Source organism: Numida meleagris, chromosome 3, assembly GCF_002078875.1.
Source record: "Numida meleagris isolate 19003 breed g44 Domestic line chromosome 3, NumMel1.0, whole genome shotgun sequence".
Classification (NCBI taxonomy): domain Eukaryota; kingdom Metazoa; phylum Chordata; class Aves; order Galliformes; family Numididae; genus Numida; species Numida meleagris.
In genome coordinates, this window is record NC_034411.1 from 107,596,970 (window position 1) to 107,624,480 (window position 27,511).

The 27,511-nt window shown below is 39.3% G+C and overlaps 1 protein-coding gene across 4 annotated transcripts in view; it reads left to right on the top strand.

The window, feature by feature from the left end:
• MSRA (methionine sulfoxide reductase A) overlaps positions 1-27,511 on the top strand; it is a 258,772-nt gene that overhangs the window by 121,165 nt on the left and 110,096 nt on the right. For 3 of the 4 annotated variants that reach the window (XR_002436532.1, XM_021390271.1, XM_021390272.1), the window contains exon 3: positions 1,614-1,733. The exons of the other annotated variant lie outside the window; for it this stretch is intronic. Coding sequence is in view for 2 of the 3 variants with exons in the window: in XM_021390271.1 (XP_021245946.1) it covers positions 1,614-1,733 (120 nt within the window). In the remaining variant the exon portion in view is untranslated. The remainder of the gene's footprint in view (positions 1-1,613; positions 1,734-27,511) is intronic. 4 annotated transcript variants of the gene reach the window in all.

Sequence of the window (27,511 nt, forward strand, 5' to 3'; positions counted from 1 at the left end):
GTTCGAAGCTCATCTCTGAGTTTCAAAGAAAGAATATGCCTTTGTGATCACAGTTGTTCTAGTTGAACTTTGAAGGAACATTTCTGTAATTTCTCAACCTGGTATATCTGTATTGTTATCAGTAGAAAACTCATAATGGGTCATTGATTTTTAAATGTAATCAATAGTGAGCTAACTTTTTACTAGCTTTTATTTCAAATGTTTTAGAACACGTTATCATTGAAAGAGAAAACACATTACCCATAATCAGGGATGAGTGAAATCATGCTAGAGTCATAGAATCAATAAGATTGGAAAAGACCTACAAGATCCCCAAGCCCAACCACAGTCCACCCCCACCATGCCCACTGACCACGTCCCTCAGTGCCACATCCCCACGGTTCTTGAACACCTCCAGGGACGGTGACCCCATCACCTCCCTGGGCAGCCCATTCCAGTGTGTCACCACTCTTTCTGAAAAGAAATTCTTCCTAATATCCAACCTGAGCTGCTAGAGGGTACATGACATGTTTCAGCTTCACAGAATCATAGAATCATAGAATCAGCAAGGTTGGAAAAGACCTACAGGATCATCCAGTTCAACCATCCACCTACCACCAATAACTCCACTGAACCATGTCTCTCAACACAATGTCTAAACATTCCTTGAACACCTCCAGGGTCAGTGACTCAACCACCTCCCTGGGCAGCCCATTCCAGCGCCTGACCACTCTTTCAGAAAAGTAGAATTTCCTAATGTCCAGCCTAAATCTCCCCTGGCACAACTTGAGGCCATTCCCCCTCATCCTGTCACTAGTTACAAGAGAGAAGAGGCCGACGCCCAGCTCGCTACAACCTCCCTTCAGGTAGTTATAGAGAGCAGGGTTCACAGAGGACTACAGAGAGTCCTCCAAATCGTAACTACTGTCTCTGAACTATTTAAGCTATCAGAGAATTGTGAATGTTCGTCTTGTTTGTTCCTTCCCCTTGGCTTTCACACAATGTGCTTGATTCCTCTTACCAGTAGACTTTTGCTAATTTACACCTGTTGGCAGTCTGCTGCCTTTTGATAATTGCCCATGTGGGTGAATGAATTCTGAAATTTTGTCTGAACATCAACTGCGTGCATAACTTGTTAAACCAAAGCATTTTTCCTCCTCTATAGCATATAATTTAATCCATTATTACTGCCATCTTTAAAGACTGCGTATGCTTGAAAACAGAAAATTAAATAACTGTTTGCCATTAATACAAATTATTGTGTTTTGACAGCTTGCTAATCAACCGAAGTAAAAATGGTGCTGTACAAACAGTGCAATTACATTTTAAGTAATTTTTGCGTGCATGAAAATTCTCCTTGTTTGGGCCTTTGAACCCTTACAGGACTCATACTCCATAATATGTTAACATTCATCAGAAGCATTATAAAATAAACTTATGTTTGAGTTGTGCACTGATGCAGAATAGATTTATCAGTATAGTTACTCTGCGTGTAGTCTTGGGATGCATTTGACCATCACATACTGACTATAGGTGTTACTTTCAGTCTGAGCTATATCAGTTGAATGTGCAAATGAATGATTTAGCCTTGAGCAGATTTTGACATATTGTTATGCGCTTCATGCACTATTCAGGTATGGGCTGTTTCTGGGGAGCTGAGAGGAAGTTTTGGAGACAGAAAGGAGTCTACTCCACTCATGTGGGTTACGCAGGAGGGTATACTCCGAATCCTACCTACAAAGAAGTCTGTTCAGGTAAGCTTGTCTCTTTGATTTTTAAGGATTGTGAAGTGGTTAGGCGCTGGAATGGGCTGCCCAGGCCAGTGGGGTCACTGACCCTGGAAGTGTTCAAGGAACGTTTAGACGTTGTGTTGAAGGACATGGTTTAGTGAGAACTATTGGGATAGGTGGACAGTTGGACTGGATGATCTTGTAGGTCTTTTCCAACCTTGCTGATTCTATGATTCTATGACAATAAAGAGTGAACGAGTGACTGCAGCAACTGAAGCAATGAGTTATTTACAGAACACTGGTACCTACCTTGAGTCCTGAACTGTAGGGACATCTATGGTATGCCCATCCCATTGTCATTTCCTACCACTTGGTAAGGTAGAAATACTCTGAATAAAAAGAAAAAAAAAGTGCAAGTTTTAGATTTTCTTCGTTGCTTATTGTATTTTAAAGCATTTCCTCAGGAAGTAGATTCTTTTGCAAACTACGCAAATGTGTCTTTTAAAAAAGTATGAGTTTTGACTTGAATTTTATCCATATTTGAGTACGGACAAAAACGAGAAAGTGTGTGTTTTTTCCTTTTCTTTCCATATAAATTCCTGGAAAAGTCTAGGTTTCTCATTTGTGTTATTATTAATAATTTGTTAAATTTGTATGCTGTTCAATGCATACTATCATTTCCAAATCAAATCCTTGCTTTTATTTTTCACTGCACTCCATACTAATCCTTCTACAGTACTGATAACCTCTGCTGCGGTTTCTTTTTGTGATCTGAAACACAGAACGACTGGCACCCAGCTGACTCATGTTGCTGTTAAAGTAAATTCTTGCTTTCCCATACCTTATGATGGAAAACACTTGAAGGTTTTTTTTTTTGCTTAAATTTCTTGATAGCCCTTTTTATGCCAAATGCTGAAGTTGATATACTTCTATAATAACAATCTATTGTGTAAGCTTGATAGAGTGTAAAGAATTCAGTGACACGAACAAATAATGAAACTCTAGCAACCAAGGAGAAGTGCTGCAAGGCACTCAGAACAGGAGAAACTTTATGGAAAATGTTAAAAAAATGTGAAAAGAGACGTTTTAAAATGGTATTTTATAGACAATACAGAGCTCATAAGAAATTGCCTTGTAAGTGCTAGAGAAAACGTACAGGTTAGGTAGATTTTCTGCTGGTAACACATAGAAGTATATGGAAATGTAAAAATACCTAGAACAAAAGGAAGGGTGCTATGCTTTTGCATTAACTAATGCAGAAGGACCTAGAACTTCTGCAAAACAACAAAGAGAAATACCACCTATGGAAGGATCAGTGATGCCTGTCCTACTAGTTGGTATGATCTGTTGCTTCCTAATGCTTTCACTTCCTTATATTTCTGTGGTATGTACTTCGATAATTTGTCTGCATCGTCTGTAGATTTTATAAGCATATATGGTCATAGGCCTATCCCGCAATTTTTGACCATTCTGTTTAATGACCTGGACGTTAATTAGATTGATTACATAGAATGGGTATATACAGAAAAGGGATGTGCAGAACAGTTTCTCTTTCCCTATGCACTCATTGTTCCAATACACTGAGTGTAGTCATGTTGGACTGCTGACTTTTTCTCCAAGACCTTGGGTGCTGGCTGTTGGCCAAGGGGGGATGTGAGCACAGGCTATAGTAAGGGGAGCTTAAAAAAGATACCATGTCTTTTAGTCCTACATGATAGCTGCTGTTTTTTTATTTCGGAATGGATCCATAGTATTGTGTGCTTTGCATTTGATTTGGATACTTTGAAAGCTTTCTGAAGCTACTTTATGCATGTTATTTCATCAACAGTGAACAAAAATGGTAATTTAACAGTAAGAATCCAGGAATAAAGAAATGGGAAAAAAATATCTGCACAGTCTATTTTCTGACAGTTTCACTATTCGGTTTGCAAAACCACAGCTGAGGTTATTTTTCTAGTGCTTGTTTTTATGCACATTCACATGGTGGATGTTTGTATGCCTCCAGGTACTGGACACTGGTGGAGTTTTTCTTCAGAGATATCCAGAAGGATAAGCAAACACTTCACAGCCTTGTATCTGTGAACATAAATGGGATGCGTTTGTGATGCATGTTTCTGTTCTTAGTGGTGCAGCTAGGCTGAACTGGAGAATGTACTGATTCCTACCTGCTAATTTTTTCTTCCCTCTTAGCTTCTTCTAGCTCCATTTTATTCTGATTTTATTCTGATTTTTTTTTTTCTGGCAGATTTTATTTCATCTTTGAACATACCTTTTGGAAGTCTCTGTAGAGAGCTTTCACAAGCCCCCCTAAGATATTGCCATCTGGCTGCTTCTAGTTGCCATAGTTTTCATTGGGGAGAATGACTTATGAAACAGTAGACTTCAGTTGTACACTGTGTGATTGCCACTTTCCTCTTCATCTGTTCTGACAAGGTCATATCCGTGGCAAACACATAACAGTCATGGCCTCTAAATCCAGCTCTAGAAAGCACATTAAAGCCACTAAAAGTTATTTGCTTGGCAAGTATTTGAGTTTTGCTTTCAACCCATGCAGGCTGGAGAATCTGTTCAGGAAAGTTATTTTAATCCAACACCTTCCTGGCACTCTGCTCTGAAGGAATACATGCATCAATTCTTTGGATTGGGCGTGTAGCCCTTGTTCCAAAAGCAGGTCGTCAGCTAGATCCGAGGCAAAATGGTGTGGATTCACTCTTTCCCCCAAGCTAACGTCTCTCCAAACATACCAACCAATGGTGCTTTTTTGATTTGATTCCCTAAATGTAGGATTTAGTGCCATTTGAGACGAGTGAGAGTATTGCACCTGCCACACTGTGGTCACATCTGACAGCTTTTTGTGATTGCCCTTGGACTTCGTCAGAGTAATTGGATGCCTATTTTGGGAGCAGCTAATTGATATCTATGATGTCTGCATGTACATTTACCATTCATCTTTATGTCTGGAGCTAAGGACATTGCCATGCATTGTCAGTGTATGTGCATAAGGAGGCAGGGGATTGTGCAGCTGCTGAAATTTTCCAATCTCTTGTTCTTGGATGCATGAAGTTCAGTCCTTGGTCATGCATCTGATCTGAGCATGTTATATATCTATTTGGAAAACTGATCTTTCTTACATTGCACAGGAAAAAGTTCCTGCTTTCTGTCTTACCAAGATGGACAGGAATATTTTCTATGTCCTTTGGCTCATAGAGTCTTTGAAGGTTTTTGATTTCTTGTGAATTTAGGATGTTCCATCATAATCCTAAGTAACATCTTACTTGGAGTCCTGTGTGGAGAACGCTGCCTTAAATGTAATTGATCTGAAAGTCTATAGTAACATGGCACTAATATTTGGACTTTAATGCCTATAAGTTTAGGAATTACTGAGTTGGAGGCTCTGGGTGTACTGACTGTGATTTGATACACTGCTTCACGTTCACATTAGGTCTGTTAGTCATAAGTAACTATCTGCTGCATCGCTCTCAGTGCCTCATGGAAACTCAAATCTGTAAGAGCAAACCCCTAACTTCATAGAGTAGTCAAATCTAACTCTGTTGGGGAGGTAGGAATGTCATGATTCAGCTTAGTGGCATTCTGTTGAGGTGCTGGGTGGATCATTTGAAGGTTCTCCAATCAGATGATGTGGCATTGCCTTGTTAAACTGATGTCTAAGAGATAATTGAGTTATTTTGTAGCTTATAAATACAGCGCTAAAAAGTTATTTTTACTTTGTATGGTGACAACCATGCAGATGAAAATCTGAAAGGGCTTTATGGGCTGGGTGAAGGGTTTTGAGCCATTTTTGGTGCATTAGGCTATTACATAAATACGCCGATTTTGGCCAGCATTAGACAGCACGGGATGTTCATTCACTATGAAACGTATTTTTGTGTTTTGCTTACAGATGTTCAGAACAGTCCTGTGTTTATCTGTATATTCATAAGCTTTTTGAAATCTGCATAGCTCAAGAGGCTCTGAAATCAGAAGGGAAAAACTCTACTCTTGTTATTCATAAACTGGTGATGTACAATTACCATATAAAATCTGAAGCTAAAGATGATTTTCTTAAAAACAGAACAGTTTACAGCATTATGGTCCAGGCTGTTAATGTGTAAGCAGGTCATTTTATTTAGTTTTGTTTTTTTCCCTTTGTTTGTCTTCAGTGACTGTAATAGAAGAAAAATAGATGAATGTGCCTGTTTATTATTGTTTATTTGTTACAGGGCTTAGTGAACATAACAGTATATTTGTTTAGTTAAACCCATTTATAATCTTGTCAATTCTCAATAACTTTCTGAAGCATATTCTCTTGTATACGGATCACAAGTCTTAATAATTAACAATGTAATATAAAAGTGCGCCGTGTGGAATTAGTTCCTCTTTTGAGTTACATAAAGTACTTGATGTGAAGTTGTTTTACATTTTGTATGCAGCAAGCCCACTTTTTTTTTTTTATCTGACGGATAATATTGTCTTTTGCATACCAATTAGTCTTTTGACTCATCCTGGTATGTAGGATTTTCAGTTCTCTTTAAGATGTTTGGATTTCCAGAGGTCAGCTGGAAGACTTCTAAATAGTTAATGGAAGAGAGTGGAGGAAGGCAGAGCTAATTTCTTGCTCTGTTACCTCGTATCCCCTTGGTCAGCTGGTGATTTACAGACTTACTTCCCTCTCTCCTTCGTCTGAGCTATACGTCAAAGAGGGCAAGACTAGCACAAGGATCTACCGTAGTTTATAGTTGGCATGTCTTTGCTTTAAGAATGAAAATGCATGCAGAGGGCTTGACTCCATGACATAGACCTTATTTGACATACTGTGCATTAACATCATCACTAAAGAGAGAACCCAACAACAGAAAGTCTTTCTAGCATTGGCACAAGTTACTATAGCAATATAAAGGCAATGCAGTATGGGGAGATGCTTCTTTCTGTCTCAGATTTCTCGTTCTCTCCGTGATAAAGATGAACAACAATCAGTGTACTGAGGCAATGCCTGAAATGAAAAGCCCTTAATTTGGACTTCACAACACCATTCTGAAATGGGTCTGACTTTTTAAAGTGCTTAAATATATAAACTACTAATATTCACTTTCTGTAGCTTGTAAAGGGGTGTGGAGGTTTTCATGAACGGAGTCCACGAGATTAAAGCTTCAGGCAGTAATGAGAATGGCGCAGGACATTTTCTTTTAGTATTAATTCTCTGTCAAGAAAATAGATTCCTGTTGTGCCTTTATCTGTTCTTTTGTGTGTGTGTGTGTGTGTGTAAGATCAGGATATAGGAATTTTAATGACTTACAGATCCTACAGATCCTGTGAAGTCTATTGGTGTTCATCATGGCCTTGATCTTTACAACATGCCTTGATATGGTTGGCCAATTGCTCTTCCTCTCACCTATTTTTTTTTTTTTGCCTAGTTCATCCATCCATCAGGAAGGAAACGTCAACCAATTAAAGTACAAAATACCAAACTGATCAAAGTTAATGCCATGTACTGTGGATATTACTGTTTTGTGTAATATTTTTTACAGCAACTGAAGAACAGGATATAGTAGAAAATATATAATTTTTAATAACTAGATCATAGAATAAGTTGTGTTTATAATCATGAGACTACAGTCCTTGGATCCTCCAGACGTGCAGAGAAAACCTTCATATAACCCCATAATCTGTAATTTGTCCTCAATGCTGTTGCTAAGTCATGAAATAAAATGAATGCACCAATTTCACTTCACTTGGAAAGGTGATAGCAGATGCTGCTGCAATGTTAGAGCCTTGGCAACAAGAAATATAACAGATGCATTGAATTTCAGTTACCTGCTGTATTGAAGTTCTACCTAGAAAATTGATGCTGTTGACATGACTGACATGTTCTTTTTCAGAAGAAGAGTTTCTTATTAACTCATTATGCCTTAGTATACCAGGATACAGAAATACATTCTATGGATTCATCATTTAAAAATGAAAGGAAGAATAAATACTTTTACCAGTCATTGCCTGAAAAACAAGCAGCTGCCTGTCCACGAGGGATGGTGGCCGCTGCACTCAGGGCGTTCTGCTCCATCTTTAATCAAGGTTAAGTTAGCATTCCTGTTTCAGAATTTGACTTCTCAGGTTAATACCATGGCAGATTCCGGCTTGAAGAAATTAAGCTGATATTTATTATTTAGATACCTGCTTGTGCCTCGTGGCAAATTTAAAATCCTAATAGCCTCACTGCTATTCTCTGTTGTTTTATCTATTTATCTCAGCATTGCTCATAATCACAGGCTAAGGCAGTAGCAGCAATATAAAGCTAAATACATTATTTATTATTAACAACTTTATTTGAATTGTATTCCACTGAGATGTGTCATTTCTGTCTTTCTCATCTCCTGGTTTTATTTAAGGTATATATATGAGATGAAAATGCAATAGCCCCAGTGGCTGAAAGACCCATTACCAAACAAGCCAAAGACAAAATCTGACCTGCAGCCTACACCAAGCTCCCAAAGGAGCACTTTGGCTTACTCCCTTAACGGAACATCTTCCTATGCTAGCATTCAAATGCAATACTGTCTCACCGTGGTGATTAGGATTTTGAACACATGTGACCTGCATAGTTCTTATGTCTTGGTTGAATGATGAAAAAAAAAAATCTAATCGCAAGACTTTAGCTTTCTTCTTTATGCTCAGCTATGCCCAAGAGGATTATTCTATCCAAGTTTATAATAATCATGGTTGTGTGCTCTCTCACATGGGTTTCTCAGGGTGAGACAAGAATTTGGTCTGGTGATAGGAGAGGCAGGGCCTTTGGGGCTGTAATCTCAGGGTAAGGGATGCTCGGAGAACATTAGACTTGGTGATCTCAAAGGTCTTTTCCAATCTAGATGATTCTGTGATTTCAAGGAGAAAGTCAGACTGCAAGTCTGAGTTCACAGCATTACTCACAAAAAAAATAAGAAAAAAACATTCAAATCCCTTTGGGAGTATGACACACAGTAGTAGGCAGTGTATTACTTACTTAGAGAGACTTAGAAGGAGAAGACAGACACTAAAGAAGTAACTCATCTTTTTTAAAGTTAGCTAAGCACACACAAGAAAAATTAAGTGAAAATAATGCTTGGCTCAATTATAGCTGGTTTTTTTTGTTTGTTTGTTTACTGATTATTTTGGTCAATAGAGAAATAAAAGAAGTTAAGAAATTCGTACCAGGTAGAACAGTGATTTTTTCTAATTGCTCCTAAATTTAAAGATGGATTAAAAAAACGGGACTATATTTTACAGTGGCACTTTGGCCATCAGAAGATTTCATTTTGAAAAGGATGACACTGTACTTTTCAGAACCCTACACTATTCCATTAAACAGAATAATCATAAAGTTCCTAATTTACTTGGTCAAGCTTCTGAGTTCATTTTGGGTGGAAAAGGCTCATAAAATAGCAAAGGATTATAACTTTGCACAGCAAGAAATATTTTCTGAAAGAGATCAAGAAGTCTGCTGATGATGTCCTATCCGGGTAAGGCCAACAAATGAATGCTCCTCCAGGAAATGCTCTTTTCATTTTTATTGTTGATAATTTGCTGTGATGTTCCTGTGCATTCCTTTTGGAAGAGACAAAAATGTTAGAAATTCTTTGATGCTCTAAAAAACACAGAGATGGCAAAGATAGGAAAAGCTGTAAATTATGATGGAGTCAGATGTCTGGTGTTAGAGAAGGGACATGATGCCACCTGCAAATTCCTACGTGAGGCATTAAAGCCTATTGCTAGGTAGTAGCTTTACGTTTGTCTGTTGTCTGCTTGGATGCCCAAAATACTGCTGTAATTGCAGTAGTGCCCAAAGTACTGCTGTAATCACAGTAGTGACCTACAAAGCTCAGGCTTCTGAAATGGCCATTATCCAATTTTTATTTGAAGGCCCAAAGTGATGGGAAATCTGCCATTTCCATTAGTAGGAACCTTCCTCACAGTAGTAGGATGCAGGAGCTGTCATTGAAGATCAGCAGCATGAGTCAGGTCTATTTAAAACTGCAGCAGAGATTTTTACCACCAGACCTTGATGGACAGTCCATGAGCCTCTCAAGATACTTCTGACAGAAGCAGTTGGTAAGCAGGCTCCTTGTGCTTTTCATTCATTGACTTTAAGAACAGTTTGCAGAAGTTGTGTCTTGCTGTGCATGACATGTCTGCTCCTGCAGCTGGGGCAGGAGGGAGCTGTTGTTCTCGACCTGGGGATCTGAGATTTGCTCAATGAAATATGTTGGCCATGCTTTACTATCTAGGCCACTTCTAGGTTTATTTGGGATCCCACTCAGGAACCAAATAAATGAGAGAAAATAAATGGAAGTATTTGATGAGTTGAAATATGTTTCCTGTATTGCTTCACACCAAGGATCCATTTAATCTAACAATCTCCTTCAGCACACGTTGGCACGAGTTCTTTCTTCATATACCTCCCAGCTTCCAGCTATATGAAGAGGACATGAATTTAATGATTGCTGTATTAATTTATCTGTTCATTTAATGTGATTTTGTTTTTGGCATTCGCAAATAGAGGGGAAACTTCTGGTTTCATTGACTCTAGAGCTGAACCAGTTCAGGAAGTTTCAGAGTGTACTTGCCAAGATTTTGCTAGAAGTTGTTTCTAGGCAGTATCAATATGTTTGGTAATGAAGCTTTTCCTCTGAGGAGTATATGTGAGTAAAAGGACATCCGTTGCTTTATTAACCCTCTGCAGTAGTAATGATTATTCCATAGAAACATGCTGTATTTCTGTCCTATCAGCAGGGCACAAAGTATCAGCAGGGAAGTTGGGAAATGAAGAAAAGCATGGTAATGGGGAAAAAACAAACAGTAGATCTTTCTTAGGGGATCTGAAAACATTAACTTTTTTTTTTCTGAGTAGTTCCTGCTCTGAAAGACTTCTGTAATGCATCTTTGGAGGCTTTCACTTTGACACCAAGGAAGGAGAATTTTCTTCGTGGTTGCACATCACACGGCATCAGCTTCCCTGCTGACAGGAGGTGTTCTTTCTTACCCAGCACTTATAGCAGTTGCTGTCATTCATCTGCTCTGGATTCAGATTGTACGTGGACTGTGACCACCAGCAGGACTGAGAACACACCTCATTTCCACATCAGTGAAATCTCTTCAGCCTGTTGATATGGACAAAGTGGCCCATCTGAGGTATCTGCCCTTAAACCTCTGCTTCAAAAGAGGCAGCAGCTGCCTGCCTCAGATAGAGCCTGCTTGGTGCTGTAGATGCTCTTAAAAACATCAGCAGGGTGAAGTCTCCTGGAAGGACGTCTCCTCTTTAGCTTCTAAAGACGGCTTCTTTGTTATCAGCACTAGTGCTATCCCTGGAAGAGTTGTCATAGCTACACAGAGGCTCTATTTATGTCAGCAAACAGAACAGGGCATGGATCTGGGCATCAGTTTGAGATTGCTTTGGCACTGCCTGCTATGCCCTGAGCCAGGCCAGGAGCCTTTCTTGGACAGTTCCTGGGCACTGCTGATGGTTAACGTGGTACAGGTGTCCAAATCCAGTAAGCAGTGTGGATGCACAAACCCTATTTTGAAGCATAACATGTTCAGAATCATGGAATCATTCAGGTAGGGAATGATCTGTAAGATCCCCAAGTCCAACCCCAACCCACCCCCACCATGCCCACTGACCACACCCCTCAGTGCCACATCTCCCACTGAACACCTCCAGGGACGGTGAGCTCACCACCTCCCTGGGCAGCCTGTGCCACTGCAGCACTGCTCTTTCTGAGAAGAAATATTTCCTAATATCCAACCTGAACCTCCCCTGGCACAACTTGAGGCCATCACCTCTTGTACTATCGCCGTTACCTGGGAGAAGAGGCCAACCTCCACATCACCACAACCTCCTTTCAGGGAGGTCTCCCCTGAGCCTCTTCTGCTCCAGATTGAGCCATCCCAGTTCCCTCAGTCAACCCTTCATAGCTTCGTTGTCATTCTTTAATTGTGAGATTAGTTGTCGGGCAGTTGGCCTTCAGGCCAGAGAGTAATCCTAGGCTTTTTGTATTGACTAGTGAATATTTTACAGTGAGAAAATTATTGGACTCTTTGGGCTGCCCTACTTTGTTTGGAAGTATGTTGTCTCCAGTGCCCACCCTTTACACCCAGTGCCTTCCACTCCTTGGTTCCTAAGAGTTTTGTGGCTACAAGGAAGCAAGAAGGAAAGATCAGCTTTATTCCTCCACCTCTGCAAGTGGTGCAGGCCTGGAGACACTTCAGTACCTATTACTGAGAGCAAAATACACAGTGACAGTGCTTGCATACATGTGTGCCCACAATGCTAGTGCACAGATCAAATCCATCCAGAAAAAAACGAAGTGACTAACCTTATTCTTTGTAGACTAGTTCCCTGTTTGGTTTTATCTAGTTTATGCAGTGAAGTGATTTGATTAGGAACTATTTTTATTTTCTTTGCTAGCAGTGAAAAATGTTAATTGTAGCTGAAATGCCTTTGAGTGATCATGTTCGAATGTCACATTTCCATAAATTCTGTACAGTTTACTTTCTGCTATTATAGTGCTGCAGTGGAGGAAAAATATTAAAAATCTGTCACTAATGCTTTGAATACTAGACTTGGCACAGACTGTGACCTTGCTGGGTAAAGCACAGAAAAAAAAGTCATTTTTCCCCAAAGCTTACCATGTAGAGCTAAAAGAAAAGACAACGGATTGCTGCAGACAGTTGGAGAAATGAAAGGAAATAATGAGATAATTTTAATCTCAGCACACCAGTACAAACATGCCCCTGATTTGCTTCTGCCTGGTTTTGAGCAGCAAGGTAAGCAAATGGAAGGCGGTTTCAACTGTTCTGTCCTTGGTTTCCAGTTTAAACTGGAGCATAGAATCATTCAGGCTGGAAAAGACCTTCAAGTTCACCCAGTCCAACCCCAGCCCACTCCCACCATGCCCACTGACCGCGTCCCTCAGTGCCACATCCCCACAGTTACTCAACACCTCCAGGGATGGTGACTCCATCACCTCCTTGGGCAGCCTATGCCAGAGCATGAACACTCTTTTGGAGGAGAAGTTTTTCCGAGTATCCAACCTGAACCTTCCCTGGCACAACTTGGGGCCATTATGCAGCATAATGTAGCCTGTGACATTCCTTCCTGTTAGGAAGGGGGTGGCAGAAGTTGTTTAGCCCAAGTGGAAGGCTACTGGGAGCAGGTGTGCATGGTAGGAGTCTCATGGTGCTCACTGAATAGTTGCTTGGGCAGAGGGACTGCATCACCATGGGCACTGCTGAGCTCTTCTTGACTCCATTCTAACACTTCTGCCACCCCTGTTGTGCCTCCATTTGGCCTCAGTGTTTCTAGGGGCAGAGGAAATAGGGATGCTTGCAGCTGCTTGCAGATACTCCTGCAGCACAATGCAAGAATCAGTAGAACATGCATTACAGCTGGCAGCCTTGACTAAGATGCATCTCCTTAATTATAAAGGTTAGAAGAAATTCCAGGAAGAGGTAAAAATTTGCTATCACTGAGAAGCTTTAAATTAGGACTTGTTTATCTTTCTGAAATATGTTCATCTTAGCCATCAGCTATTAGGCTTGCTGCTATGAAGGAATATTTTCCTCCCTGAATGGAAGTCATGGTTTAAATTCTCTTGTGTGTGTTACTCAGGAGGTCATAATGACTATAACATTTCTTTATTCATTCTGGAAGGGTGACAGGTACTATGTACTAAACATAAAGTTTGCAATATCAACTATACCACCATTGCACGTTGTTTGCTTTTTTTATCTTTCTGTTTTATAACTACAGTGTTTTAGATTTCCTGGAAAGGATACAGGATTCAATCATATCATTATGTGTGCTGAATGCTGTGAAAATTCTTTGTTCCAACTCAAGTGGAACACCATTACAATACTCTTATCATCTATTAAAAAAGTAATAAGCTGGGCCAGATTGATTTTAGGCATAATTCTGCTGATGTCAATGATGTTACATGAGGAAGAACTCGTTCTGTTAATACGATGATAAAGTAAAAGAGAGAAGTGGAAACTGAGTAGCAACTATCTTGGAAAAATAAGTTCCACTCTCATTACGTTCTATTTCTGGAAAGTTTTGAAGATGCACAGCATTGCAAGAGTGTAAACTATTACTTATTATTATTTATTTTTCCTTATTTTCAATGGACTATGTATAGTGAGGAATACGGTCAGGATTCTGTTCCATTTTTCTTTTGAGATTTTGGCAGTACGCTTCTCTTCAGCAGAGCTGACCCTGAACCAGCGGTAGGTGCAGATGGGACCATTATTTTTCACTGCTTCATTTATTTTGATTTAACAAATGACTTCGTTTTATTTCTTTCCTCATTCCTCTTTGTTCAGGGGCAGTTTAGCCCTTCTGCAGGTCTTCAAAGGTGTTCAAAGACAGGACTAATGTGTAATGAGTTCTCTGCTCCCAGCCTGCCTTTGTGATCCATTCAGAAGTCTTTAAGAGAAGCTAACATTAAATGGAAAAACATAGATTGGGATTTGATGTACTTGGTAGGATCTAATTTACATGAATTAAGTAGGTCGGAGAAGGATGGAGAAGGGATGTCTTATGCTTCTGAACGTGCAGCAACATGCAATCCGAAATGGAAATGTGGAGCGTATAGAACCAAAAGAGATGAGGTTCTCAGTTAGGAAAAGGCAGAACTGAAGTTCCAGATTTGAAACCTCAATGTACAAATAATAACATAAACTTGTTAGGCACGGTTGTCCTAACCATTAGATGAAAGTTACTGAAAGCTTCCCATCTGGCTCTATGCATCTTAAATCTGTGGCTACACAGTGGGATGTGCTTCCTGAGCATCTTCTCTAGCTGCTAGTGAGGATGCTCCCTAGAGATGTAGGTCCCTTATTTTGTGAGTCATTTGGAATCCAGATAGCACACTTGTATGAGAAATAGTGCAGCCAGCAGGAGCAGGGAGGCGACAGTCCCTCTGTACTCGGTTTTGATGAAGCTGCACCTCAAGTGATGTGTTCAGATTTGGGCCCCTCACTACAAGAAAGGCATTGAGGTGCTGGAGTGTGTCCAGAAAAGAGCAATGGAACTGTGAGGGATCTGGAGCACAAATGTTATGGGGAGTGGCTGAGGGAGCTGGGATGCTTCAATCTGGAGCAGAGGAGGCTCAGGGGAGACCTCATTGCTCTCTATAACTCCCTGAAAGGTTGTGGTGAGGTGGGGGTCAGCCTCTTCTCCCAGATAGTAGCAATTGGACGAGAAGCGATGGCCTCAGGTTGTGCCAGGGGAGGTTCAGATTGGATATTAGGAAACATTCCCATGGAGAGCAGTGCTGCAGTGGCACAGGCTGCCCAGGGAGGTGGTGGGGTCACTGTCCCTGTGGGTGTTCCAGAACTGTGGGGATGTGGCACTGAGGGACATGGTCAGTGGGCATGGTGAGGATGGGCTGGGGTTGGACTTGGGGATCTTAGAGGTTTTTTTCAATATTTATGATTTTAGGATTCTAACTTTCTGAGCGGGCGTTTGATATGAGAGCTATTGCAGAAAAGTGTGTAATATGTTGGTACCAGCTCCTGCTGCTTTCGATTGAATTATCCAGGAGGAGCAAAATCCTCTTTTGTGGTCTTTCCCAGAGATTCAGGCATGCTGAACCCCACCAGAGCCTGTACTGATTAGCAGTATCTTTTCGGTAGCAGTGTGGATTCAAGAAACTTTACATAATAAAGAGAATCATTTCTAAAGCCTTCGGGAAGGATAACTATTTCAGAAGTGATGGAAAATGAAATAATTAATTAAAAAGGAGAAACATTTGCAGCCAAGCTGCATTTTTTACTGCTGCTCTTATAGTAGGCCGTTTTGATCTCATACTAAAAGTGCAGAAATAAATAGTGTCACAGCAGATATGGAAGGCATATTCTGCAGCCCTATTTCCTATAGATCCAAATGTCTTACTGCATATTCATCTATTTACTGCCTTGGATTCCTCTCTGGTTCCTTTATTTTCAATATGATAATAGACTTTTCCCTGTGCAGACTCATTGTTACCATGAGATAGAATTTATCTACACACGATAAGTTCATACAACGCGTGAGGGCAGAATTCATCAAAACAATTGAACTATGAGTGGTGATATCACTCAGTTGCTTTTTGCCTCCTTTATTCTCATCTTCCTGCATTAGCATTGTTAAACAGGAGCTGCTCTGCCAGAATGTCAGAGTATCTTACAGAAGCAGTTGCCATAGTGTTATACCTGGATAGGAATTCTTTTTATATCACTGGCGCGATAAGTGGTTATTTATTTGTCCTTAAGCATATTTAATAGCTCTTAATTAGAAGGATGACACAGAGTGTTAAGGAACATCTTGTCTAGCAGAGCTATTGCTCCTATTGTGCTTGATAAAGATTACACAAAACTTCTTCAGATAACTCATTAAATAATAAGTTACAAGACGATAACTCTTTTCTCCCCTCTTCCAAGATTCCCCAAACTCCCACTGCAGTTGTCACTTACACCAGCAACACAACCATCCTCCCCTCTTTTGGAAACCCTCCCACAAACGAAACTTCTCCCTGAATGCAGGAGAGGGAAGATCTTCCCATTAAATTACCCTCACACTGAAAACCAGGAGCAGAAGCTTTGCTCGTTCAGCACCATGGGTTTGGTCAATGCATGCTTTCTTCTCCGTTGGGCTCTTGCCTTTCATATTCCTCAGCAGTGGATTGAATGCTGGACCTCGCCTGGCAGCTCTTTGGAGCAGAACATATTGCAGGAGGCAGGAGCAGTGCATCAGCTGGGCTTTGCCTTGAGACTCAGCTGATTTCGTTCTATTCCTGGCTCCAAGGCTGACTTGGGTGACCTTCAGCTCTTCCTGCCTATTGTCCTCATTTATAAAAAAGGGAATACTTTATCTCATTGAAGCGCTTTGAAATCTACGGCTGTGAGGACTTTTTCTGGTAGGAATGTGTGGGAGGAAAGCATAGTAACAAGATGAACTAAAAAATTTTCTTTTATCACCTTTAGTCATAGAGTATTCGAACTGATATATTTACATGTTTATATTTCGACATGGCTTTATTTGGCTGAAAAGAAACTTTGGGACAGAAAATTAGACATAATTTCCAATGTCCATTTTTAAATTCTGATGTCTTTCTGGTCTTGCAGGATGCAGAAAGAAAACATTTATGTGTATTATATGCAATCTTCATTGGGTACTTTCTAATTGTGCAAGGTTTACACTGTGTCATGATACATATGCAGCCCCACAAGTCCTCTCTGGATATTTCATGAAAACAGGAATTTTAAGGTGAAATACATTTTCAGAGATTTTTATGTCTGCAGAATGTAATTTGACAGCTTTGTTCTGCGCTTGAACATGTTGTGCAAATGTACTGACTTCATCACAGTTACTATTTTCATTTATTACAGAGTTACTGAGGACAGAAACCTGCATCTTCCCCCCCTCCTAAGCCTGTATTATTCTGACATACTAAATATAAGAAAAAAATGTAATAGCAAAGGAGATACGGCATTTTTCCCCCATAGGAAAGTCTGTGTCGTATTTACTGTCTCCTTCATTGAAGACTTGTTATGAAGATTGAATGTTAAAAAATTCCTTCTCTGGCAGGTTTGTTCTAAAACACTTAATTCTTCTTTGAAGGTTTTTATTCCCCTAGAAGTATTGAAAACACTTTTTCTATATCTCCTGAGTTGAATGCAGCAGTATTCCAGCACTGCAAGCCAAAGTAAATCTTATTTCATTGTAAAACTACTACCTTGACATAACCAAAATAATAATAATAATAAAACCCTCAGGGAGAAAGAACCAACAACGCTGAAGCCAGAAATTACTGCTTATGCAAGAGTAGCGTTAGTGGTAGTGCCATTCCCTTTTAAATAATTCCTCTCTAATTGGTAACCCAATGTAATGGGTAAGTGAACATATTTCACAGCAGCAGCTGTTGGATGTTCAATGACTGGAAAATACAGTGATGGTTAAGTGTATGGAGTACTCATCCCATCAGTAAGAGTAAGTTAATCATATACAATTCACTGAACAGTAGAGTTGCATTTGCAGAGCAGTGGGCTGCCTTTTAATTGTTGTAGGTCTTTTTCAATATCTTGCAGTATCTTTTGTCTCAGCTGTAGCAGTTTTGGTTGCATCCCTAAAACTGTCAGTCTTCCTTATTTTTGCAAGGGCCTAACAATTCCTCCTTCACAATGCAGCTTAAATTGGACCAGATGCTGCATCAATAGAACAGTCTGCCCATCTCAGAGGCATTAAGCCCAAAATTATTTAGAAAATTGAAGCCTTTAACGTACTCTGGATTAATGTGATTAAGTAGAGCTTGCTTTAATTCATAGCCATCTATTCCTTTATTAATAGCCATTTCATCAACAGGAGCAGCACATATGGGTACAAGATGACTGAAAGTTAAATTGATTGCTGTAAGCCTGTAAGAAAAGCATTTAATGTTTCAATAATAACTGATGTAAGACTTCACTGTGGGGCATTTTAGATAGAGTTAGACCAGCTTATAGGCACAGTATTTATTAACATCCTTTAATTTTTAATATAAATGAAAGCCTTTTTTTTCTATCCCTTCTTTAAGTCAGCATTTGATATACAAGATCACTGTAGTTATAAAGGAGAGTCTCTGATGTGAGTGGTAACAGCTGGGCCAGGGCATAGTGGAGTCTAGACTTTTGTCAGGCTTAGGGAAAGATAAAATGGAACAGAGGTTCATTTTGTGTGGGTATACATATCCATGCATCTTTCAGTGACACACATTTCTGATCCTACGATCATTATATATGCTGGAAGCTGGTATACCTATAATAAAATGAGTCTATGATTCACACACTTATACTCCATTTTTGGGGAAGATTTGAGTAGTCCTCATTTATTTCCCAACTCATTAATGATTATCATAAAATCATAGAATGGTTTGGGTTGGAAGGGACCCTTAAGATCACCTACTTCCAACTCCCTGCTACAGGCAGGGACACCTCCCTCTAGACCAGGTTGCTCACAGCCCCATCCAGCCTGGCCTGGAATGCTTCCAGGGAGGGGGCATCCACAGCCTCGCTGGGCAACCTGTTCCAGTGCCTCACCACCCTCACAGTGAAGAATTTCTTCCTGATATCTAGTCTAAATCTACCTTCTTCCAGTTTTTCTGTACTAATTATGTGTATTAATAAATACAGGTGCACGCATTGCTGTCTGGAGCCAGGAGCTGAACTTTACAGTGGTTGCCTTCCAGCTTGGGATTTTCTGTGATTCTATGTATAAGGGGAGGAGAGAGGCATTAGTAGCTGGTATTTTTAAGTGACATGAAAGAATGAAAATCAGTGAGTTACTCTTAGAAATGAAATGTGGTTTTTGTTTAAGTAATCAGTTTTGGCAAGTTTATAATATAACCTTAAAGGAACGGGTACTTTTTCACAAAGTAATGGAAGGAGACTGTCTTGCGGGAGGGTAAACCGCTAATTAGATTGTCACAATGTTTGTTAACGGATGTCATGGAGTGTATCAGAGCAGGTAGACTGAAGTTGGAGAGTAGTCCAAAATACTACTGATAAGGCTTTATTGAACAGCATTTGAGAAATGTGCTATGCAGTGTACACGTAGGAGTCTGGGTGACTAGCTTTTACTGCCTGCCTAATTATTAGACCTTGGAAGTTAGGTGAGTCACAACTGCATCCCATTCTCAGTTTGGGCAGAAGGCAGTCAGTGAGATTCTCAGAGTAAGATACTTGGTCCCCAGTCAAGATGTTGGCCCTTCTAGACATTGAGGTTAAAAGAGCTTTCTCTGTTAGGAAACTGCATTTTATTAGAGATTGGAATTATGTAACCTATGCTTCTCTCCCTTAGCAAAGCTGGAAGGCTTCTCGCAGTATGGGGAAAGGCCTCTCCAAGGAGTGATATCCATGAGGAAAGAATGCATGTCCCTCATTGTGCCAGATTTGGTGTTATTAAATTCAAATAGATGTCACTATTGTAGGCACTGTGCAGGAAACACAAATGTGAGGACAATTATTCATATTATTTGAATATATCAGTTTCTTGAGTTTTGTTTTTAAATAGGTATTATTTCCCCTCCTCCTCCAGTTGTCTTCTACTTAGTTTTGGGCATCCAGATTGGTAATTTCTTTTTGGATGAATTAATTTCAGTGAATACCAGTTTCATTTGAATTAAAATCATTTGGGGCCTTTCTTAAATATTCCCATGTAAATGGGAATTTTAGGAAGGATACAAGTGACCGGTAATTTAAAACTCTTGATTTGTGAGCGGTTCCATGGTGATAATGGATAGTCAAATACAATGAATCTCGAGTAGGTTTAAACAGGAGGTAAATGCTTTCACTGGTCTAACATGAAGTACAACTTTTACATTTATGCAAAAGTGGCAAAAATATTTTTTGTCACAGGTAAGTAACAGTATTACCAGTAAATTGTATACTGGAGTAAATTTTAATTAATTTACTCAGCGACTGAAATAAAGGTTACTCTTATTGGTCTATTATGGCATAATTAATCATCAGTAATAATTCATTTTACGTGGCTTCTTGAGGTTAAGCACTGGCACAGCCATTCATTAAAGTTGGAGTGAGAATTAATAATGTCTACAAGGTTTGCCACAAAAAAAAAAAAAGTGAAATATCTGTAAAGATTTATTAAAGGCTAACGATTGATCTACTCGCCTTTATTTTTCAAACCTGATCTCAGATATGGGTCACACAGCTGTAGAAATATATTAGCTGGTGTTTGATCTGTTTGCAGTGGTTAATGGTCTTTGTGAAACCTTTGACACTACCTAGCATATTTTTCACGGTGTCCTTAAGAAGATGCCACTGTATGGGGTTTTATGCTCAGGATGAGATCCTAGGAATGAAGAATTCCACTTACCATAATCTGAAATGAGAGACTCTGAAATGTCTGTGTAGCCTTCAATGATGCCCGCCTCTTCTCATTTCAGGGGTGCTCACCAGGAAGGCTGGTGACAATAAACGTGCAGCCAAAGAACAGTTAATTCTTGCCACCAATTTTAGTGGGTGACATGGTTTTTATTCTCTGTTTGTAAAGCAGCTTGCCTAGTGAGATGGCAGCTACAGTTGGTAGTGTATTATGGAACGATAGAATGGCTTGGATTGGAAGGGACCTCAGAGATCATCCATTCCAACTCCCTGCTTTGGGCTGGGTGCCCCCCACCAGAAAAGACTGCTGAGAGCCCCATCCAACCTGGCCTTGAGCACCTCTAGGGATGGGGCATCCAAGTATTGTAATGGCCAGGCATTACAATAGTGAAATATGGCAACCACATTTTCTTGTTCGACCTTAAGTTGGAGTAGCTAACCTGTTTCCTGTGAGTTTCCCATCTCATCCTTTTCCTTCTCTTTGCTTCATTGCTCTTCTTTGCCCATTCTCTGCCATTTCAGTCTTCTACTTTCAAACTCATTTGATTATCATCCTCTTAAGCCCTTTAAATACCTTTTTTATCAGCCAACCAGCCAACTTTTCCACCCTAATTCCCCTTTCTCACTACTACCACCCACCACATCTGTACGTGTCTTATTGACTTGTTTCTGACCCCTCTGCAATTTTTAATACTTATACCAGGCACATTTTTAGCTCCCTCCCTCAATGATCCTTCATGAATATCACTTTAATCTGTCTGTCATCATCACGTCCTCTGCTCTGTTACAGTCTCTTTACAGTTCGCTGTCTATGAGGGGTCTCTGGTGAAACCAGGTTCTGCTTTTTCCATGTTTGTTTCGGGAAATAATGATTCTAATCGTATTTGTCTATAGCGTATAACTGTCAGATTAGTTTAATAATAATTAGATATGAAAGAGAAGGTTTCAGAGTACAAATAACAGCAATATTTCTTTATTTTTTTCTTTCTTTTCTTTTTTTCTTCTTGTTTTTCCAGGTACTAAGCATTTTTAGATCTGAGCAGTTTTCTTCCAAGTGCTGTGTTGTTGTTCAGATTCACAAAGAGTGAGAACTGGCATATTTCAGAAATCTAAGCTTGTATTGGGAGATCTCCTCGGAGTACTAACCTCTTACTGAAATCACTCTAAAGAGAAAAGGATAAAACTGCCATTTTGATTATCCTCATGGAAAAGAGTAGATATTAGAGTATCTTACTTGTTTCTTTTTTATCTTTCAGATTATTTCGCATTTTCCAAATCCTTACACCAAAATTGCTATAAATAGTTGTCCCTAGGCATTCTATTTACCTCCATTTATTTCTTTTGATATTTGTTCTCAGTTCACATTTCAGTTATTCTTTTCCTTCCATTATGCCCATTTATTTAAGGAAATTCTGAGTGTTGCATAACTCTAGTACAGAGCCTTCCCAGCTAAAAGCTGTAATTCTTTTTTATTTTTTGAAAAGAAATCAATCATATTTTCTGCTAAATTGACGTGAGAATAAGTATTCCCTTTATAGATTGAAGCTATATTCCAGTACAGAGTCCAGGCATTTCATTTAGACTTATCTAAGTCTAAAAAAGGGAAAAACTCTTTTCCATCTCTACTTTTTTTGGCACTACAGCAGAGCCCTGGTATTGCTTCTGGTTGTTTTTTTGTGAAACAAAATGGACCTACCTATTGGTAGTCCATTTAATCTTTTAGGGATTGGTATTAACATTTGGTTTATTCACTACTTCTTAAGGAAAATTTCAGTGTTTCAACAATCTTGCCTCATTTTACAGTCATCGTCTAGTTCTACAGGAGTTTGGTTCTACATTGTCTTTGGTGAGAGAAGGACACAACACAAATCCTGAGGAGACTGCCTGACTTTGCAAGGAAATACTGCGGAAGTGTTTTTATAATCAGTCAAGATTCAGTAATTATACCTTACTCCATTTCTCAAATTGTCACAGGACCTGTAGGAGACCTGCTGCCTTCTGGAGCAGCAGCTGAAGTCTGAGTGGTTTGTCCTAAGTCAACTCCAATAAACTAGATGTATTTGTGGCACTGCTGAATTAGTGGAGATAGTTGTCGTTTCATGTAGTTGAAGATAGCATCCTTTTTATTGAGCTTGTTAGAAAACATATATTCTAGAAATGGAAGATAGTATAGCAAAATTGTTACCATATGAAATTCTCACCTGTAGTCAAAACTGTATGATCATTTATATTCCACGCATCTTGACTTAACTGATTTTTTTGTTGTTGTTATCTAAGCACGGTAATATTGTTTCCCGTTGCCCCACACTACATATTTCTATAAGGCAAGGCTGTGCATTCAAATGTTCAGTGAATATGAATGCTCATGGCAGAGCTCATTGTATTTGAATAAATTATGTTGCGTATTTGGAAAATTAATTATGAAGAGCACAATGTAATAGTGGGTTACGCTCCGCAAAATGGGGATAATGGAATCCAGATTTAGAAAGTACTTTGAAGTCTTTAGGACAAAAGCATGGTGCAACTGTGACACTGTGTTAATCTTTTATCCTCAAAGTTTTTCATGCCTGTGGATAACAGGATATATTTCCTGGGCAGGTCTTTATTCATTGAATTTATCTGTTATGATAAAAAATGCCAACATCATTTCATTAATTGAATTCTTCAAAGGAGCTTGGCAATGGAGCAATCTTTTGGGCTACTGAATTCATAACTGTGTGAGAGAAGAAATCAATGATACCAGATGTAGACTAAAGCTGTGTGGAGTGTAATGCAGTGGGATAATGAATCTTGTGCTTTAATTAGTGGCCAAAGTTCGAGTTGCAGTTCAGTTCAGGTCCAATCCACATAGCAAAGGCAATGGGTTTAGGTTGGATCCCCCAAAATCTTACACTGTTGTGTTCTGTCTCCAGTTCTCTTCTATTTACATATATTTCCATACACTTTTTTTCTGTTGTTCAAGAATGAACTCTATACATAATACTATATATATCAATCAGTCTGTATCAATGTAATGCAGTATCTGTCAATCAATGAATGTATTGTGGCCATTAAATCTTTCCTACAAAATGATTAATTTTAATCAGAGGAGTACCTTTACGTTAGTGATGTGTTTCTAGTGACAGGGTCATCATTTTTTTACCAGAAATAAATAAAATTTTCCAGGAATTTTAATTTATCTTAGTGCTATTACTCTACTGATAGCATGTTCAACACGTGCCTTGGACATACGTTTTCCTAGAGAGATTCTCTATTAAAAAGTAAAAATCTTTCTTCCCTTTTTTTGAGTTTTACCCTGTATAACTGTTTAATGCAGTACAGAGAAAAACACACCTGTAATGCGGTGACTTTGAGGAATGTCAAAGTAGAGGGTGATAAAATCAAAGAAAATTCTTACATTATCTCCCAGATAGAGCAAGTGGGGAAAACATAATAAATCCATTGTATAAGCAACATCTACACAAAAGATAGAGTGTTCACATACAGTTAAATCAAAACTGTATGTTGTGCTGCTACTTTACTGTTGTGAAGGTTTAGGAACATGTAGTAGATTTTCTTGTGCTTTCTTTGAGGAGATAGAAATAGATGTATTTGGAATGAAAAATGATGGGCTCTGTATTTTGTTGTAGCCTCCCACAGCTTGGAATCTAGTCCAGGAAAGAAAATGGGATGACTTGTGCTGCTTCATGCTATTGAGTGTTTCAGTCCCAGCCAGGAAAGCGATGCATTTCCCACTTCAATTTTGAAGAAATTCAGTATTGTTTGTCAAAACCACTTGTCTTCTGTGCAGTACGTTCACTGTATCATCCCGTGTTCATCTGACCAGATTTTTGACCTTATTTTATTTCTTATCACTGTACAAATTGACTCTTTATATACATATATTGCAGTCTTTCAGTATTTGAAAGTCTCTGAAATACCTTTTTATTTCCATGAGCAAAGTTTGAAGATTTTGTTATTATGGCATGCTGTTTTTACAGAAGCTTACATATAGACCAGTTGTGCCTTACCTCTTGGCATAAAACTACCTACCTAATCTAAAGTCATTATTTCTCTCTCTAAGACATGCACAACCACTTGCTTTATTTTATATCCACCCATTGGACTGTTTAGATTCACACAGATTAGATGGAAGAAGTCTGGCATTGCATTTTGCATGGTGCCAAGTATACCTAGTTTGTTGGTAAACATGATTTACTGATATGCTCTGTCCATCTAATGTGTTTAAATTTAGGGTTAAATTTGGGCTTTAAAAGAAGAACTTTGTAAAAGTGGCAGTATGGTGATTTTCTGCGCCCAACACTTTAGCTGAAAGTTATCAATTTACCTATATAAAGATCATATAGAAATTGTAGTTAGGTTATAGTCTAACTCATCGACTATGATGGAAAGAAGATAATACAGAAGTTCCAACTCTTTGTGCTGATAGCAGTGTTTGGAATAGAAAGGCTTTATTAAAGTTAAGTGAACAAAGGAAAAAGAGGGGCAATTCACTCATATATTCACAGCATTTAAGGCTAGTAAGGGCTTACTGCATTATTTAATTTGATATCTTTTATATCACAGGTCATTACGTTTCATCCAGTTACTATTTTATTACGCCTTATATCTTTTTCCTTTAATGGGTATTTGTCAGAAGTGTCTCTTCCAAAAGGAGAGCTGATTGAATTTGAAAGTACCAGGAGATGGGGAACCAACCAGTTTCCTTAGTTTATAGGACATAGGTTTATAGGAGCATTGAATGGTCAAATGGTGTAATTGAGCACTGTAGTGTTTTGTAGAAGATATCCTTCTCCGGTATTAAAACTATGTGCGTGCTTTTCCATTTGAGTTCGCCTGGTTTCAGTTCCTACCACTGGTTCTTGATATGCTTTTTCATTGCTTGTTCAAAGACCCTCAATCATTATATCCTTTAACTAAAAACCTCTGGATTTTCTTTTCGAAAGCTAAACATAAAATGCTTTTTGGGGCTGCCTCTGAAACTATTTTTGAGGAGTTACTTAATGTCAGGATACATCTCACCAGTGCTGTTCATACCAACCTCTTTTTTTTTAGGCAAACCACTTTTTTTTTTTTAATGGCAAAGGGATTCCATATTTACTTGTTTGTCTGCTGCCACTCTTGCACTTTCCTCAAAGATTGTTCCTTATTTTCAGAGTGTGCCACTTGTTCCCTTAAGTAGCATTTTACATATGACCAGTTTTAATCCATTTTTGATTGAATGCTCCCTTAGAAAGTGATCACTTTCTAAGACCCTCCTGTCAGCCTTCTCATCTGAGTTACCCACAAATTTTGTAAGTTGAGACTTTTTATTTCTTTACTGATAAAAGTCTCTAAAAGCAACAAGCTTTGTACCAGTCCCTGCAGTGTGCAGATAAAGATGCTGCCATTCAATGCATGTTCATTTAGACAATTTTTTAGAACTGTCATTTAGACAATTCTTAATCCATTTAACACGTGCACTATTGATATTGTATAGTGCTAATTTTTTAATCAGACTGTCATGAAGTAATAAGTCAAATGCATTAATAAAGTCTAAGTCTATTACATCCGTGCTATTACATTCTACATTTATTACAACTAGACTTGTAATTTCATCAGAGAATGAAATCAAGTTTGGCTGACAAGACCTACATTCCATGCAACCATATTGAATGGCATTAATTATATGCCTATTTTCAACAATTTTTCTTCAGCTGAATGTCTTGTGAGATGCTCTGTTGTGTTGTACAGTATCCCTAAGGCAAGGCGACTCATCCAGTTCACTGATCTCTGCTGTGCAACACCACTCAAACCAGAGATAACCCGTATCACACATCACAACCAAACCCACTGCCCTACAACTCAGATGTTTTTCCCAGTACAAATGGTAAAGAAGTTTATCACTGGCATCTACAAGAAATTGCTGGAATATTTTTTGATGCTGAGATTCCTTTTGAATGAAATTAAATCAGAATATTCTCTCCTGGAGCACATTTAATGCATTCCAACTGTGAATAGTGTTCAGCCCACTTGCCTAGACCAGAGTGAGTCTATTCTGCTAATCCCTTCTGAAGTGCTGGTGGTGGGGGCCTTCAGCCTAACAAAGACATAACCTATGTGTACAGTGAACAAGATAGTAAAGTTTTGTCTTCTCCTTTTGTCCTGTAGGTGATACATATATGCGTGTGTGTGTTTGTGTGTGTACATATACATACATTTTCCTTTTATATCTTCTTCATTTGAAGGTACAGTTGAAGGAGGGAGGGCCCCCAAGGTTCTGGAGCCCTGGCACAGGGAGCAGAGAGCTGTGGGGGCTCCTCCTTGAGGATCTCCCCAAGCCACTGGCCGTGGTGCTGGACACCCTGCTCCAGGTGGCCCTGCTGGGGCAGGAGGGGACCAGAGGGACCCTGGGGTGCCTCCAGCTCCAAACACTTCCTGATTCTCTGAAGAGATATTGGGGAGGCACGCATATAGAATCACGGAGTCGTTAAGATTGGAAAAGACCTCTGATTTTACACAGCCCAACCCCAGCCCACCCTCACCATGCTCACATCTCCACAGTTCTTGAACACCTCCAGGGACGATGACTCCCTGGGCAGCCTGTCCCAGAGCATCACCACTCTTTCAGTGAAGAAATTTTCCTTAATATTTTCTTCTTAAATTTTCATTTACTGTGTCATTCATCTGTCCTCTACTAAAACGAATCCTAGAATCATAGAATGGCCTGGGTTGAAAAGGACCTCCAAGATCATCGAGTTTCAACCCCCTTGCTGAGTGCAGGGTCGCCAACCACTAGACCAGGCTGCCCAGAGCCACGTCCAGCCTGGCCTTGAAAATAAATAGACTTTTAGAAAATTCTCTCTTTTGATGCGTGCCTCACATTGTAGCTGCAGTACGTGCTGCCTTCTCTGGGCACTAGAAGAAGTGTTATT